This window comes from Cricetulus griseus, chromosome 2, assembly GCF_003668045.3.
Source record: "Cricetulus griseus strain 17A/GY chromosome 2, alternate assembly CriGri-PICRH-1.0, whole genome shotgun sequence".
In the NCBI taxonomy this organism is placed as follows: domain Eukaryota; kingdom Metazoa; phylum Chordata; class Mammalia; order Rodentia; family Cricetidae; genus Cricetulus; species Cricetulus griseus.
Genome location: NC_048595.1, coordinates 41,659,941 through 41,677,912, shown reverse-complemented (window position 1 = coordinate 41,677,912; position 17,972 = coordinate 41,659,941). Strand labels below are relative to the sequence as shown.

At 42.3% G+C, this 17,972-nt stretch overlaps 1 protein-coding gene and 2 non-coding genes across 3 annotated transcripts in view; 1 reads left to right on the top strand and 2 right to left on the bottom strand.

Annotated features, from left to right (window-relative positions):
• Positions 1-550: 550 nt before the first annotated feature.
• The window catches only part of LOC100761616 (protein zyg-11 homolog A), a 35,837-nt gene continuing 18,415 nt past the window's right edge, over positions 551-17,972 (bottom strand). The window contains exons 5-14 of the mRNA XM_035439726.1: positions 14,496-14,672; positions 11,705-11,769; positions 11,171-11,270; positions 11,031-11,084; positions 9,976-10,137; positions 9,857-9,901; positions 6,718-6,912; positions 4,633-4,694; positions 3,584-3,681; positions 551-811 (exon numbers count right to left, since the gene is read on the bottom strand). Coding sequence (XP_035295617.1) covers positions 630-811; positions 3,584-3,681; positions 4,633-4,694; positions 6,718-6,912; positions 9,857-9,901; positions 9,976-10,137; positions 11,031-11,084; positions 11,171-11,270; positions 11,705-11,769; positions 14,496-14,672 — 1,140 coding nt within the window. The 3' untranslated portion in view covers positions 551-629. The remainder of the gene's footprint in view (positions 812-3,583; positions 3,682-4,632; positions 4,695-6,717; positions 6,913-9,856; positions 9,902-9,975; positions 10,138-11,030; positions 11,085-11,170; positions 11,271-11,704; positions 11,770-14,495; positions 14,673-17,972) is intronic.
• Positions 5,466-5,583, bottom strand: LOC113834322. Its single transcript, XR_003482779.1, has one exon.
• Positions 15,678-15,743, top strand: LOC113834321. Its single transcript, XR_003482778.1, has one exon. It is a non-coding gene; the product is annotated as a small nucleolar RNA Z39 (small nucleolar RNA).

Genomic DNA, 17,972 nt, shown 5'->3' with positions numbered 1-17,972 from the left:
TACTCCAGTTAAGAGTCTTGACCAAGATGGCTCAGCAGTAAAAGTGCTTACTATTCTTGCAGAGGACCCAGGTTTGGTTCTCAGCTTCTAGCTGACAACTGTCTGTAACTCCAGCTCCAAACTCAATGCCCTCTTCTGGCCACTGTAAGCATTCACTCACATGCATGCATGGACACAGATCTTAAGTCTAGACCAAGCTTTAACCCCACACATTTATACATACTCAGTGGTCTGACTCCTCAAACTGGAGGAAAAAAGGGAAAGAAAAATCAGAGCTATCAGGGTGTGGTGGCTCAGGCTCACCACCCCAGTACTGAAGCAACAGGACTGCTGAGCTCAAGGCCAGTCTGTTTTGTTGTTTTTTCCCCCTTTTACCTCTCAAAAGTACTTTGGTATTAAACAAACAAATCAAGAGAAACAGCAGTAAAGACTGTTCCTCCCTGCAGCACATAACCAGGGGAAGCAGCGATACCAGGTCTCCCTGAAGTCTGTTCGGCAGGAATAGGACCGGCCTTCTTGTAACAGGAAAGAAAAACACCAAGACAATTGATAAATGCCAACAACCAGTTTCAAAATTCCATTACCCAAAGGCAGAAACCCTGTCCTTAAGCAGCACCCTTCAAAGGCCCCTAAGTCAAAGAGGGCACTGGGGCTGTGGGAGGTCTCTGGTAGTTTGTGAAGTGCATCCTGAAGTCCTCCAGGATGGAGGCCGCCATCTGCCTCACCTGGGCATTGGCCTGACCACGCTCCTGGATATCACACACGAGCTGCAGTCCTCCTTCTTCTACCAACAGTTTGCAGTATTTGCTAGCTAAAAGGAAAACAAAGACACTTGTGAACAACTGACATTTTAAATGTTCCCAATTCATCATGTTCACATGAAAGACACAGTGGAAAGATGAAACTCTTCATGGCCCAGTAATTAACAGGTAAAAAATGAGTCAATTCCTGAATAATCAGATATGGTGAAACCACAGATGGCCATTGTAGTGTATTTTTCTAGACAACTGTATGCTTCAAACACCTTTAGGTCTAGCTATTAGAAAAAGGAGCACACCAGAGCTGGAGAAATGGCTCAGCAGCTTTAACAGCGCTTCCTTCATTTGCTGGCTCCTTGTAGGCCCAAAGAAAACTCCCATTCCCCAAACTTTAAAAAGCAGTCCAATGAGCTCAACCTGGATGACAGAATTTATGGTGATCAGATAAAAGCCAGCATTGCTCAGGAACTTCTTCCCACCTACCAAAGGGTCATATTGCTACCTGTGGTTCCTTTTAGCATATCAATGCTCATGCTAGCCTCCAAGGTTCCCTCAGTATCAAAAGTAACTGTTACAGAATTCTAAATCCTGCCCTTCTCATCTTTTCCCCTACCATAAATTCCCTCCAGCTCATGAGCTTCCCTTCCCCAGATACCCATTCTCCATATAACCTTGTTATTCAATGTTGTTCAAGTGCCTTCTCCTTCTCTCTCTCTCTCTCTCTCTCTCTCTCTCTCTCTCTCTCTCTCTCTCTCTCTCTCTCTCTGTCTCTCTGTCTCTCTCTCTCTGTTTTCTCTATTCTCTACACCCTGCTGTTCTCCCCTCTCTGGCAAATAGCCTCAGTCTGCTTTCTCTACTATACTCTTCAAGATGCCTGACTGTTCTCTTTCTCATATCTATAATAAAAAAGGTCCTTCCCCTTAAACATACCATGGCTTAAACACACCATTGGCTTATGCAATTCCTAGCACCACGTAATTCTAGTTTCAGGAATTCCAACACCCTCTTTTCACTGTTTCCTGCATGCAATGTATGTGCACATGCATACATTCAGGTACACGGATGCACAGAGAGATTCTAAGGCTCAGCTGAATGGATAAAGTAAAGGAAGGCTCTTGGAGCCAGACTAAGAAGGGAAAGAAGCTCTGGGGGCTGGAGAGATGGCTCAGCAGCTAAAAGCACTTACTGCTCTTCCAGAGGGCTTATCTGTAATTCTAGTTTCAGGGAATCTGACACCCTCTTCCAGCCTCTATAGGCACAGTTACACATGGAGGCAAAACACCCATACACATAAAATGAAGCCAGTTCTGTTTAGTGCCTAGCACGTTCAACAGGGTGGAGTCCACCCTCAGCACCTAAAGATCAAAAAAGGAAGAACAGTATAGCTGACAGTACTGACCTGTGAGGAACAGGATGTCTCTGTCGCTAGACATCCACTCCCAGATATGCTTGTAATTCTGTAGCTTTTTAAAAACCAGTAAAACATTTTCACTTTCCCTTTAACTATGGGTAAATGGAGCAGACACAGGTAAACAATTTTTCTTTTTTCTTTTATTTAATAATTTTAGATTTAATTAAAGAATTTTAACAAATTATGTGTGCATGTAAGTACCTATGCAGGCCAGAAGAGGATGACAGATCCCCTGTAGATGGAATTAGATGGTATGTCACCCCAAGGTCTGAGTGCCAGAAACAAAACTTGGATTATCGGGAAGAGAACTAAGTATTCATAACCACGGAGGCATCTCTAGCCCAGTGGTTCTGAACCTTCCTAATGCTGCAACCCTTTAATGCTGTGGTGACCCCCAAAATTATTTCGTTGCTACTTTACAACTATAATTTTGCTACTGTTATGAACTGTAACATAAATAGCTGATATGCAACCCCTGTGAAAGGGGTCATTACTCACAGGCTGAGAACTGCGGCTCTAGCCCCTGTTGTATTTTTGTTTGTGAGTTTGTATCTGTTATGTATGTGCAGTCAAACATTCTATGGCACACATGCAGAGTTCTAATGAGAATGGCTGTCATAGGCTCTTATGATTAATGCCTGGTTCCCAATTAGTGGAACTGTTGGGGAAGGATTAGGAGGTGTGGCCTTGTTGGAGTGTGTGTGTGTCTCTGGGGATGGGCTTTAAGGTCCCTCTCTGCCTGCTCCTTCAGATCAGGACAAAGCTTTCAGCTACTGCTCCATTACCATGCCTGTCTGCTTTCTCCCATGATGATATGGACTCTGAAACTGTAAGCAAGTCCCCAGTTAAATGCTTTCTTTTATAAGAGTTGCTGTGGTCATGTTGTCTTCCTACAGCATTAGAACAGTGACTAAGATGAAGAACCAACTCAGGTTGTCAGGCCTGTGCAACAAGTGCTTTCTCTTTTACCAACTGAGTCATCTCCCTTGACCCAATAGAACAGTTTTTTTTTTTTCTCTGTGTAACCCTGGCTCTCCTGAAACTCACTCTGTAGACCAGGCTGGCCTATAACTCAGAGATCCACCTGTCTCTGCCTCCCAAGTGCTGGGACTAAATTCACCACTACTGCCCAGCTTTAATTTTTTTGTTTGTTTGGGGAGGGGGAGAGCATTTTATTAAAATCAATTCTAGCCAGGCGTTAGTAATGCACGCCTTTAATCCCAGCGCTCAGGAGGCAAAGGCAGGCAGATCTCTGTGAGTTCAAGGCCAGCCTGATTTACAGATCAAGTTCCAGTATAGGCTATAAGGCTACAGGGAAACACTGTCCTAAAACACTCCCCCGCAAAAGAAATCAATTCTAAATTCATCCATTACTCAGGATATTAGCTGGAAACCGTCTGCTCTGAATACATACGATTTTTACTGCAGACATGATGCATGGCCCATAGTGCCCAGAGCTGAACTTCTGGCTGAGAGAAGTTGTCAAGGAGTGGGGAAAATGATTTCAAAGATCTATAAAAAAAAATTACAAAGATATCAATTCAGAACTCTAGGATATAATTTTTTTCAATATTTCCCCTACAGAGTCTGTTCTGCATAGAGACAGATGTACTATGCAGTCTTTATGGATGTCAGGGTGATATGAGATGCCCTTTTGTATTCTGTTTTTATTGCCATTGATTAATAAAGAAGCTGATTTAACCAGTAGCCAGACAGAATAGAGCCAGGCGGGAAATCCAAGCAAAGATACAGGGAAAAAGAAGGCAAAGTCTAAGAGATGCTAGCAGCTGCCAGGGAAGCAAGATGTGAGGTAACAAGCCATGAGCCTTGTGGTAAAATATAGACTAATGGAAATGGGTTAATTTAAGTTGTAAGAGGTAGTTAATAATAAGCCTGAGCTAATAAGCCAAACAATTTGTAATTAATATTAAGCCTCAGAGTGGTTATTTGGGAATTGGCGGGTAGGGGAGAAATGCCTGGCTACAAATGGCACCCATCGTGAGGCATGTATATCCACATGAAGCCTAAAGAAGCCTTTTGTTTGCTTGCTTGTTTGTTTGGTTTTGGTTTTTCAAGACAGGGGTCTCTCTGTATTGCTTTGGGGGCTGTCCTGGAACTCGCTCTTGTAGACCAGGCTGGCCTCGAACTCACAGAGATCCGCCCAGCTGCCTAAAGAAGCTTTAAGAAAAAGATTCTAGCTGGGTGTTGGTGGTGCACGCCTTTGATCCCAGTACTCGGGAGGCTCATTTAAGAAACAGCATTTCATATGACACTAGTATTCTCTGTCTCATTTTATTGCATGCTGTCAGACTCTAAGGAGAACTTAAGTCTTGGCTTTCCTTAGAATTTACCAAGAAGAACCACAGGATGCGAACATGAGGCTACTTGACATAATACCTTATTACTGCATCACTGCAGAGTGCACAAAAGGAATGACTGGTTGCTGTAACACTTTAAAGTTACCTGTAGGTCACCAATGCTGACATCTTACACCATGAACTTGGCCAATCCTGGATTGTTGCATGCTGCACCCCAGAAGAGAGAGGGAGAAACCCAGATTATTATGTGCTATTGTTAAATTCTGTTACTGAAAAACCAACACAACAGGCTATTTCACATTACTTACACATATTTTAAATAAGAGTGTTTTTAAAAATGTGAGGCTTATTTAAAAAACTAAATCAACTAGATAACTACACTGTATAAAATTGATGAAAAACTGCAGTGGAAGGTGTAAGAGCTCAGTGGCAGAGTGCCTACCCAGCCTTTTGTCCAATTAGTGCCTGGTAACGTGAGAAGTAAAGGGGATAGGGATATGACTCAGCAGGTAAGCACTTGTTGCTTTTGAATCCAGAACCCACATGGTGGCTCACAATCATCTAAAACTCCAGTTCCAGGGGATCTACACCCTCTTTGGCCTCCAAAGGCACCAGATACATGTGTGGTGCATAGATAGGCAAACATTCATAAACATACAATTAAAATAAATCAAAGGACAAAAAAAAAAGGAAAAAAAAAGCAGGGCTGCAGAAATGAGCACTGACTGCTCTTTGCAGAGGACCTGTGTTCAATGCCCATCTACCTCCTAATCCTGAGCCCTAGGATTAAAGGTGTCTACCACTACCTCTTAGCTTCTGGCTGCTGGGATTAAAGGTATGTGTCTGACTTCTATGGCTTGTGGCTGACTTTGCTTTCTGAATAGTCAGCCAAGCTTTAATAAATCATAAATAATATATCACTACATACACTTTCCTTAATTCTTATATTAACAGAATGGTAAATCTGTTTTTTGTTTTGTTTTTTAAACAAAAGATCCATCCTTTCTTCTTGCAAAATATGAACTACTACATTTCTCCAGGACATTTACAAAAAGTTATCTTCACTGCAAGAAGAAACAGACAAAATAAATGTCCCCACAGTTTAAAAAAGAAGCAAACAGAAAACAAAGTAGAATGAGAAGTTATTGATTTAAGAGATATAGCACTGACAGGGCTACTCAGTGAAACACTGTCATGAAAACCAAACCAAACAAACAAATAACAAAAAGATTGGAACTCCTGAGGGAAAAAACACTGGCATACCAGGTACTTTCTGAAATGAATTGGAGGTAGCATTGAAAACATTGGACCAGGCCTGTAGTCCCAGCACTGTGGAGGGTAGGGAAAGAGGACTGCCAGCAATTACAGGTCAGCCTGTGCTACTGAAGCCTTGTCTGAAGAAACAAACACAACAAAAAACACCAGGAATCTGTCTAAAAGGTTAAAATGATTGGCTTAGATCTCTGCTAACCTGATGGCAACCTGATGAACAAGTAAGGGCAGAAACACCATACTAAACAGACAGGACATCTAAATGCTTGATGCTGAGACAGCCCTGTCCCTACTTTTCCTTCACTGGGCTGCTGTGTAGACAGCAGATTCTTCTCCAAGTTAGCTCCAACTAATTCATACCTCTCCAACCTGAACCCAAGTAGATAATAAATTCAACTCACCACACATCTCACTGGCTCAAAGAAAAACTTTAAAATACAAAACTTTAGGGATTAGAGAAATGGCTCGGCAGTTAAAAGAGCACTTGCTGCTTTTGTAGAGGACCCAAGATTGGTTCCCAGCACCACTCTAGCTACAACATCAGCACCCAGGGATCAAATGCCCTCTTCTGGCCATCCCAAGCACTTGTGTGCAGGCAACATGTGCCCGCGCGCGCGCACACGCGCACACACACCATTAAAAACAAATACAAAACTCTGAAACTATTGTTAGAGCTAGGTACAGTAGCCCACACAGGCAATCCAAAAGCCCAGTGAATCTGAGGCAGGAGAAACACCATGAATAAAAGCAGGGTCTGAGCTAGAATAAAGAGACTCATTTCAAAAATAAACAACAAAATTCAAACAGACCAAAAAAAAAAAAAAACTATCACTAATAATATTTAATGAGATGAGTAGCAAAATTCAATAGATGTAGAATCTTTCTAAAACTCATTTAAGGAAAATAAGTTGTCTGAGGAAGAAATTACTCTGGATTTTGGAAAGAATGATTCTTGTACCAAGTCCTGGAGAAGATCACGCCTCTGCACATCACAGGCTAGCCAGTGCTGTCTGTCACAGGTCAGATGGGCTATCACACCAGCAGCGAAGTAGCTCACTTCTATGTTGCTGTTGTGGAGCAGACTGATGATATGTCTCAGCAGGTCTTCTGTCACCAGCTTGGGAGTGAGCTCTCTGACTTCAGCTATGTTGTTCTACAGGGTATAGGAACACCGCAGGGCAGGGAGGGAAAAAGGATCAGGAACCAGCAGCATCTTCTCTACAGCTCCCTTTAGACACGGTCCCAGAATTTACTCCAGCCCCTTCTCTCCAAACTTGGCCTATGATCCAAATCCCACCCCTGCATGAAGAGCATGATCTTTAATACAAAAGAACTGAGAGTAAAGCACCTCTCAGTTAATGTTTAATCCTGCAAATAAACTTGACATTCAGCAAGACTAACTTGTCAGGTTTACACTGCCAGTAACTGCCTGAACTAGGAGGAGTTTGAATCTAGGTCTAACACAAATGCTTACATTATCTTGAAATTAAAAATGAAAGCTGTTCTACTTCTTTTTTTTTTTAACACATTGCATTCATTTTCTACGCTGTGTGATAAATGACCACAAACTTACTGGCTTAAAATAACATGCATTTCTATCTCACAGCTGCTTTGGGGCAAGAGACAGGGCATGACTTAGCTCTGGTCTCTACAATGAGGTTTCACACAGTCACAATTTCATCCAGAGGCTCTAGTGAGGAAATCTACTTCCAGTCTCACTCAAGAATTCATTCCCTGTGGCTGCAGAACTAAGATTTCAGTTTCTTGTCCAATACTTAAAGGAAAAAGTTCCTTGAAATATGGATGGCCCTCTTCTCCAGCCATGTTCTCATTGTCATTCTGAGGCAGTGGAAGCTTTGTATATATATGTGTGTTACTTTTGTAAAGTAGCATCCTATCAAAGTTGCTGAGAAAGAAGGAAGAGGGCCTGCTCATACTAGAGGGGAGAGCTGGCATGGAGACAATATAAGCTCTGGGAAACCTCACTCTTTAAGAGTCCCCTGTGAATTTGAAAGCAGAAAGGCCCGAAGGGGTGGAATGGTTGTAAAAGGGAAGAGAATCAGTTAGCATTTCAACTTCTTTGGTCCTCAGGTCCAGACACTAGTATGTTGAAAGGAATCACAACTGTAAAGTCTGAGGCAGCCATTGCTCTGGTTTTGAGACTCTGACTAGTCAATCCTTCAACCAGCTAAAACCCCTGTGAATAACATGATTTCAGTGGGAAGCTTATCTGACATTAGTCCCCAACAAAGAGACATAAGTTACCATTAGTATAACTCTAACTCTCAAAAGTCCTTGTGAGTCTTTAGCAGTCAGAAGGACTAAAACATATCTGTCCAATCAGCAAATAGGATGTTTCTCATCTAAGATACACAAGGCTTCCATTCAACTTTCTGAGGTTATTTTCTGCTGTTTTCCTTTTTCACCTCTTCTCCAAATTCCAACTCTTCTGGAAACAAATTTCTAAATTATGGGAAATCAAGAGGCAGAATTGACATATGAATTTGGAAGTTTCTGAAAAATTAACTGCCTTGACAATCTAGAATTATCGGTAAGTGGTTCCTATTGGAGGGTCTGGAGCCTGGCTGCCTGAGTTTGCATTTTCATCCTACCTCTCTCTTACCAACTAAGTAAGACAAATGGGTCCCGCCTGTACACTGTGGATAGAGTACAGTTGGAACACACAATCTTTTTTTTTTTTTTTTGAGACAGGGTTTCTCTGTGTAGCTTTGGAGACTATCCTAGCACTCGCTCTGGAGACCAGGCTGGCCTCGAATTCACAGAGATCCGCCTGCCTCTGCCTCCCTAGTACTGGGATTAAAGGTGTGTGCCATCAACACCCGGCTGTAACACACAATCTTGCTTATCCTTGAAATAATTTTTTTCCTGATATTCCTTAGCAATGAGACTGTGCTGGTCCTCCCATAAAAAAAAAAAAAAAAATGCTCACTGCCCTTAATCTCAGCTTGACAACATCAAATGCTTTTGGCTGACATTAGCAAACAGGATACAGGCAGAGCTGCGAAAGCTCTGGCAGATGGGGAGTTACCCTCCACCACCACTTTGAGATCTCTGTGAGACATAGACTCAGCAGACCACCAGTGCCAACTCTGATCCCAGAGTCAGATCATCCTATCTCATTCAGCCTGCAGCCCCAGAATCTCTCCCTCAAGACCAGCACAACTGTAGACATGAGCTGAGTTCAAACTATGGGTCAACTGATTCTTATGGGAAGAAGTATACATGTATATGTGTGTCATGTCTGTGCAGTGCACATGTGTGTGGAAGCCAGGGGTCAACATCTGTTGTCTTCCTCAATCACTCTTTTCCCTGCTTTTTCAGAAAGACCACTCACTGAACCAGGGTCACAAGGATTTGGCGAGACTGGCTGTGAGCCCCAGGGATCCTCCTGTCTCTGTGCCCCCAGTGCTGGGATTACACTCATGCACCACCACACCCAGCTTTACACACAGGTTTTGGGGATCCAAATTCAGGTTCTTAGATTTGCATGGCACACACTCTACCAACTAAGCTGTTTCCAGGTTTCTCTTGTTTATTTGGCTTTAATTTTTGAGTCAGGATCTTCCTATGTAGCACAGCCTGGCCGCAAACTTGTTTGTCTCCCTGGAGCTGAGATTACAGGCCTAGGCACAATACGCACCATCTATAGAGTTCAGTAAGTAAGATAGCTACTATTATATTTTAACTTTTACTTTTATTTTGTGTATGCCTGTGTACTGTGTGCATGCAGTGCCACAGAGGCCAGAAGAGGACATTGGGTTCCCTAGGACTGGAGTTACAGATGTTTGTGAGCTGCTTTGTGGGTACTGGGAATCAAAGCCAGGTCCTCTAGAAGAGCAACAACTACTCTTAATCATGGAGCCATCTCTCCAGCCCCAGACAGTTATTATTTTAAGCCGCTAAGCTGTGGGTTGTTCACAGTAACAGATAATTACTGTACAAGGATTATCTGCTTGCTCAGAATATAATCATTAAATGAATCTATACATCTAAACTGACTACAGAAGTGCCCAATATAAAGTAGGTACTATGTAAGTATTGCTTTAATTAAAAGTAATTCAAATAATTCAACTTACCAAAAGACCAAGTACTTTGCTTTGTATCACAGACATGGAAAACGTCTGTAAAAGAACACACAGGTTACTATACCACGAAGAAAAGAACTTTATGTCTAAACTCAATCCCACCTTCCCACCTCTAAGACTTGGATGATGATTGCCAATCCTTCATTCTCAATAAAGTACTTGCAGGCCGATGGAGACTCATCTGTAAGATTCCAAAGTGCTTTCAGAGTAAACAAGAAGGTGACATCATTTAACTTCTCAGCCACCTTTTGTCTGAGTATTGTTAGAAGTTCCTACAAACCAAAGAGACAGGCAGTAAAATCACCCCCTGTCCAACTCTTTCCTATGAAAGAAAGGAAGGGAGAAAGTGGGAGCTGGGTTGATAGAGTACTTGTAAAATGCATGAAGCCCCAGCCTGGCTACAAACACCTGTGCCACACATACATAAAATAAATCTTGTTTTTGTTTAGAGACAGGGCCTCACGGGTAGCCTTGGCTGTCCTGGAACTCACTATGTAGACCAAGCTGGCTTTGAACCCACAAAAAGCCCCCTGCCTCTGCTTCCCAGTGCTGGATTAAATGCCTAAACTACCATGCCTCGCTACCTCAATGAGTAAGAACAGATCTGACTGACTCTGCCTCCCGAGTGCTGAGATAAAAGGCCATGTGCCACCACCACCCAGCTATTACTTTCTTAATTATTCAAGAAAGTGCCATACATTTGCCTCATATCCAGCCAAATCCAACCCTCAATTTTGACTTTCTCACTCAAACCACACAGTTGCCTTTCACAAACCTCTTCTCAAATAAGCACAGAAAAAACATTTTAAAAGCTGCATTCAGCTGTGCAGTGGTAGTGCATATCTTTAATCCTAGCACTTGGGAGGCAGAGGCAGACAGATCTCTATGAGTTCAAGGCCAGCCTGGTCTACAGAGCAAGTTCTAGGACAGTCAGAGCTATTACACAGAGAAACCCTGTCTCAAAAAACCAAAACATAAAAAATCCATACACCTTAAAAAAAAGTTATTAAAAAATAAATAATAAAAGCTTCATTTATAAATTTGTTCCTTTTTTTAAGTTATTACGGACCAAGGATATAGTTCAGTAGTAGACCATTTGCCTAGCACGCAAAAGACTCCAGAATAGTGGAGTAGGAGTGGTGATCACCTCAGCTCACTGGCTTACCTTGATGGTAATGATGAGCTCTTCCTGAAGCTGCTCAGTCTCCTCAGGTAAGAGCTGAAAGCAAACAGAAGACCCAAGTGAAATTCCTAAGTTCTCCCAAGCCTAGGAAGGGGGAAATGGTAACCCTGGCACACACCTACCTTCAGGGCTAGAATGGAGGTGATGCTCACTGCCATTGTTTGCATCTTGGGGTTCTCACGCCTGCACAGCCACCTCATAACAAGCTTGGCAGCATTAAACCTGAAAAGCAGTTACTTTCTTCAGTGGTGTAGCCTCTGGTAAGTTGTCCATGCCCCTCCCTGTATAAACCCTCACCCATTTTTCTGTAAGTAGCCCTAATTAAGCTAACTGGTTCACGAAAATGAAGACATGAAAAATAGAATGAAGGGTGGCTAGTTGGGAAGAGGAAGAGGCTCAGAGTAGAAGGGAACGAGAGAGTATTTGGGGATGAATAAGATCAATACATTATATACAGGTACAGAAATACCACAATGAAATCCAGTATCGGGTATAGTATATGCTAAGGAAAATTTTAAACATAAAAGTAAAACTCAACTTCTAAAGCGTTAGCAATGAAAATAAGAACATTTCAGAGAGAGCCCAGGAGAAGTACATTCCAGAATGTAACTAAGTGCTGCTGGCCTGAACTAATCAGATGTGTTATCTGTACTTGCCTGTCAAAGGGAACGTCCATAAGAATCTTGGAACTGGTTAAGGAGAGAAGACAATTCTTCTGTAACTATTAGGGAAGAAAGGATGAACACTCATCAGCAAATGTGATGCTCCATTCTGAGAGCAGTTAAGAAATGTGGCTGGGCCGGGCGGTGGTGGTGCACAACTTTAATCCCCCAGCACACAGGAGGCAGAGGCAGGCGGATCTCTGTGAGTTCGAGACCAGCCTGGTCTACAAGAGCTGGTTCCAGGACGGCCTCCAAAGCCACAGAGAAACCCTGTCTCAAAAAAAAAAAAAAAAAAAAAAAAAAAAAAAAAAAAAAAAGATATGTGGCTGGTATGACCAATGACTACTTATGTAGAACTCGCCGTGAATTTTTATTTTCAGAGACAGGTTTCTTTGTGTAGCCCTCGCTGTCTTGGAACTAGCTCTGTAGACCAAACTGGCCTCAAACTCAGAGATCCACCTGCTTCTGCCTCCCAAGCACAGGGATAAAAGGCGGGCACCACCACCCAGCCTCTCTCCACAATTTGAATTTACTCCTACAACTGGAATAAAGATTGAATTGTACTCTTAAAGACCAACTCCCATGTTTTAATATATTTTTATTTTTATTTCATATGCACTGGTGTTTTGCTTACATGTATGTCTTTGTGAGGGTGTTGTCAGATCTACTTTATGAAGTTACATTAATTTTGTGTGTGTCTCTCTGTGTGTGGGTGTGCATGTCACTTCAAGCATGTAGAGGTGAAAAGACAACTTGGAGTGACCAGCTCTCTTCTTCCATCATGTGGGTCCTGGAGATCAAACTTGGGTTAACCAGGATGCCTGGAGATGCCTTTATCCTGAGAACTATCATGCATTTCAATTAGATTTGATAAATTTATGCTGTGAATAACCACCACTGCAATCAAGATTTAAATGGTATCATGCCACCCACTCTTTTAGCAGGTTTTGCTTGAATCGTGTTTTTTAGGGTCACCTACGTTTCATGTACCAACCAGTACACTTCTTTCTTGTCAGACAAGACTCCCTTAAATGCCATCACATCTGAGTATCTATTCATCTGTTGTTGAAACACTTGGGTCAGTCCACCTTTTGATGATTTCAGATTAAGATACTATGAACATTCATGTTTAAATTCATTGCTTGTTTTGTGTGTGTCTGTGTGTGATCTATGTGTGCTGACTTGAGTGTCTTCACTTACTGTTCTCCACTTTTTTAGTTTGTCTTTTTTTGTTGTTTCGTTTTTGAGTTTTACTATGTATTCCTGCCTGACCAGGAACTCAGAGATTCCCTGCCTCTGCCTCTGAGTGCTGGGATTAGAGGCATACATGTGTGCGTGCAGCACAACCAGACAGGTTTAAGGACTTTTTTTTTTTTTTTTGGCTTTTCAAGACAGGGTTTCTCTGTGAAGCTTTGGAGCCTATCCTGGCACTCTGGAGAGCAGGCTGGCCTTGAACTCACAGAGATCTGCAGGTTTAAGGACTAAAACTCATGCCTGCAGAGCAAGAGTCTCTACCATTGAGCCATCTCCCCAGTCCCTCAACTTTTATTTATTCGTTTATTTATTTTGAGGTTCTGGGGACTAAACCTACAACCTCATGCATGCTAGTAAGTGCCCTACCACTGAGCTACACTCCCAGGCAAAGAACTTTTAATTTTGATGGTTTTATTTTCTGGTGCTGGGCCTTATATACACTAGCAATTCTCTTTCACTGAGCTATGTCCCCAGTCCTAAAGAAAAGCTTTTGCTTTTAGTAACCTAGCATATCTTATGACTTGTGAGGTAAAAAGAATTTTCTCCTAAACATTTCATGGCCTTAAGTTTCATATTTAATTCTATGATTTTACTCACCTAATTAAAAATATTTTATTACATTTATTTAGAAGTTGAGGATGAGATGTGCGTGTTGCTTTCTGATCTCTGTGCAAGCACATATGAACATGCACATGTGTTCACATATTCCTGCAGAGATCAGAAAGCAACTTACAGGAGGTGACATTTTTCCTTCCATCATATGAATCTCAAGGATCAAACTCAGGTCTTTTACCTGCTAAGTGCTAACTTTTATCTTGTTGGCCCCAATTCAACTTTCTTTTTTCCCCCTGGGATTTCTGTGTTAAGATCTCTTGTAGCCCTGTCTGGTCTTGAATTCTCTGTATGTAGCAGCAAAGAATAACCTGAACTTCTAATCCCACTGCCTCTGCCCCAACCCACCCCCCACCTCAAGTGCTAGGACTATAGGTGAATACCATCACAACTGGCCTGATAATGTTAGTGGATGTTTCTTAGTAAATGTTTGTTTGTTTGTTTGTTTATTTATTTATTTATTTATCATGTGTACAGTGGGTGTCAGAAGAGAGCACCAGATCACATTACAGATGGTTGTGAACCACCATGTGGTTGCTGGGAATTGAACTCAGAATCTCTGGAAGAACATTCAGTGCTCTTAACCCCTGAGCCATCTCTCCAGCCCCATGGTTTTTTTTTTATTATTTTTATGCTTTTGGTTTTTGAGACAGGGTTTCTCTGAATTGCCATGGCTGTCCTAGAACTCTATCATAGACCAGGCTGGCCTAAAACTGCCTTCGAGTACTGGAATAAAAGGTGTATGCAACCATTCCCAGCTTTCTGAGAAAATGGTTTCGGCTTCATTGCTTATACATATTTCCTACTTTTTTCTATAACATAAGTTATCTATAAAATAAAAAACTGCAATTCAGTAACACATATTTTCCATATATATGTTCTAAGGTTAAATATCAGTCAATAATTTAATTCAAATTACCTGTTGGTAGTAGGGGAAATTCTTCATTGCTTTGAAGAGTAGATAGATGACCTCTGACAACAGGCGAACAGGCATTCTCTTGGCCAGGTCTTCACGCGTTAGGTTGAGGACACAAGCACTGGCTGTGAACTGCACTGGCAGATCCTGCGGATGATTCTGCATTCCTATAGCCACTAGCTGAAGATAAATTAGTTTTTAGAGGGACAAGACACCACTAAAGACTCTGGTGCAGATCCTGTGGGTGATTCTGCATTCCTATAGCCACAAGTTGAAGATAAATTAGTTTTTAGAGGGACAAGACACCACTAAAGACTCTGGTACTGGCCTGGCAGTATTGGCACATGCCTTTAATCCCAGCCTTAAAGGAGGCAAAGGCAGGTGGACCTCTGTGAGTTCAAGAACAGCCTGGTCTACAGAGCCAGTGCCAGGACAGCCAAAGCTACAGAGAAACCCTGCCTCAAAAAACAAAAGATAGATAGATAGATACATAAAATTATGGTACTTTCTTCAGTATATTTTGGGTGGTACAAATATTTGCTTATTGGGATAATAACAGACATTTTTCTATTCTTAGCATTTATTCTGTAGGACATTGAGGAATTGCAGCAATTGCTTCAAATCCAATTGTAGCTATTAACTAGTTGGGTGGCTGTGGATCTGAATCTCTTCATCTGAGCCATGAATTTTATGATCGCTTCCCGAGCATCACCCAAACTACTGTGGCAAATACTGCAAGGGACCCAAACACCAGTCAGATTATGTTATTTGGGGGGATATTTTGAGATGGGGTCTCATTGTGGAGGTCAGTTGACCTAACTCAGCAATCCCCCTGCCTCAGCCTTCTAAGAGCTAGGATTCAGACATGTTCTCCCAGTGAATCAGATTATACTTCATTCTTCAGCATAAATCCTCAGAGTTCACACCAAGGGATCCCAGGCATGAAAGTGAAGGCAGTGGGGGGACAATCATATGAGAAGACTTCACTTACAAAGCACATTAGGCAGGGCCTAGAACCTAGACAGTGAGAGGTAAGAAGTGAAAGAATAAAAAGAAAAAACAAAAACACCCAAGATAGACAAAAGGATGGTATGCATGCATTACTAAGGGAAAAGAATTTTATTTCTTTAGATTTAGTCTATGAGTGCTGTGCCTACATGTAAAAATAAATTTTAAAACTGAGTTCTACATGTGATGAAGCAAGTCAGTATGGATAAAACTCATGATAGCACGTAAATGCTTTCTGATGTATAAAAAGTAAAAATAAAAATAAATGAGTTTATCATTTCCTAAGCCAAAATTCAGGCTGGCCTCATTATATAGCCAAAGATAACCTTGAACTTGTGATCCTCCCATCTTTGCCTCTCGAGTACTGGATTCACAGGTATGTGTAGGGGACACTGTAGCCACGCCTGCTAGGCCGTCCCTTCTTCCATTTCATCTTCAGCTTGCTGTACTTACTGCTGCCCCGCTGGCTGGCTAGGTTGTTCTGTAAGTAAGGCCTTTCCCTAATAAATTCCCTTGTATTTTTTACCTGGCTCCATATTGGTAATTCCCACAATATCTGGTGTCAGGAGTGGGATATTGTAAACCTAGGCCTCGTTTGGGAGTGCCCCGAGGGTCCCACTAGCTGGCCGGGAAAGCACTCCCTCTCTCCACAGGTGCTCCCAGCTCCTAGCTGACTGCTGCTGCTGCTGAGCCGCTCAGAACAGTCCACCCAGCTGGGAGAGTTCTACAAACTTCCCCACGGTTTTACCACCCGTTTCTAGCTGCACGTGCATGGGACAGGCCCAGATTGTGGCCTGCCCTTTCCCAGAAGTCCTTTGCCCTTCGAGCTCCCCAGGGCCTGCACAAGCCCCAAGTCAAGTCTGCTTTCTCAGGATCTGTGGCTTCCCCTGGCCACAGAGGCGGTAAAGCAGCACCTTTTTCAGCGGTTGTGGCCGAAAGGCCTTACATGCTCCCAGCTAAGTGCCGCTGCCGCCATCTTACCTGACCAACTGCTGCCAAAAGCTGTACAGACTATCTGAACGCCTGTGCCACCTGCTGGTCAAAGATAGTTACTGCATCTGGAGTAGGAGCCATCAGGTAAAATCATGGCAGAATATTTATCATTTGCTTCAATTGGTAATATCTTTACTTATTATGTGAAGTCAATGTTTGAGGAGGGTGCTAATCTGCCAATTACCTGCCTATATGCAGTAATGGCAGTTACCTTGCGAGTACAAATAACATTACTAGCCAGAGGCCTCAGGAACAGGGACAAAGATAACCACCAACTGCTTGTAGAAAATAACAGTTTACGCAATGAGGTTTTGGAGAACAGATTAAGTCAGGCCACATTTGTGCAACAAGTGGAACAGAAGTTGGATGATAAGCTTGGCTCTATGTCTGATATGCTAAAGACAGAGCTGTCTGTTACCCAAGATGAGATGCAACGTATTTCTGATAAGATAAACACAGAGAGATGCTCCATGTCTGAGGCGTTAGAAGCTAGGCTGTCAGAGGACCATGACGAACTAAAGAATATCTGTAGCCAACTAGAAACTCAGGTAGACTCTGTGTCCCAGAAAGTAGATGCAAAGGTGCAAAATACCCAGGATAGGTTTGAAGAATTGGACAATGCCATTCAATCAATTATTGAAGCATCTAAGGCAGCAGATAACAAATTTTGAGTCTAGATATGAATGTTTGGAAGATAATTTACAGAACAGGGCTGACAGATTAGATAGGTCCATTCGGTCAATTGCTGAGGCCTCCAGATCAACAAATCATGACCTTGAAGCTAGACTCCAATATTTAGAAGGCAGTTTCCATGCCATCCAGATGCTGTCTAAGGATGAGCATATTAAAGACCTAGAAAAATGTGTAGAGGAGCAGTTAGAGCAATTTACGGATTCACTAACATGCTTGGAATCCTTTGTGATGCAGGAAATTGAAACTTTTCATGAGGATATCATTACTAGGCTTAAAGATCATTGGGATGCCTCAGAGACAGAAACACTCCAATCCGAGGCACTTACTCTACCCAGGCATCATGACTACTCTTCTAAGGTTGTTACTTGTACGCCATTAGTGTACCAAGCTACCAGGTACCTACCTTCAAAATCCACCTTCTAAGAAACACCCTCAGGGACAGATGGCTTATTATGGCAACCTATACAGCTGAAGGAGCTTAAGCATATTAAGGAATCAGTTGTCTCATATGGTCTCCATAGCCCATACGTAAAACAGCTATTACATTCATGGGCAACCTTTAACAGGGTGACACCCACAGATTGGGAATGATTGGTAGCATCTGTACTTGAGAATTCATGCTAAATCCAGTGGAAGGCATTGGTTAGGGAAGCAAAGCTCCTTGAGCATCAAGGCATAAAGGACGGTTATGAAGACACCCTAGATAAGACTCTTGGTGAGGGTATTTATGCTTACCCACAGGCTCAGCCTGAATATGAAGCCCATATACTGTCCCTATGCAGGAAA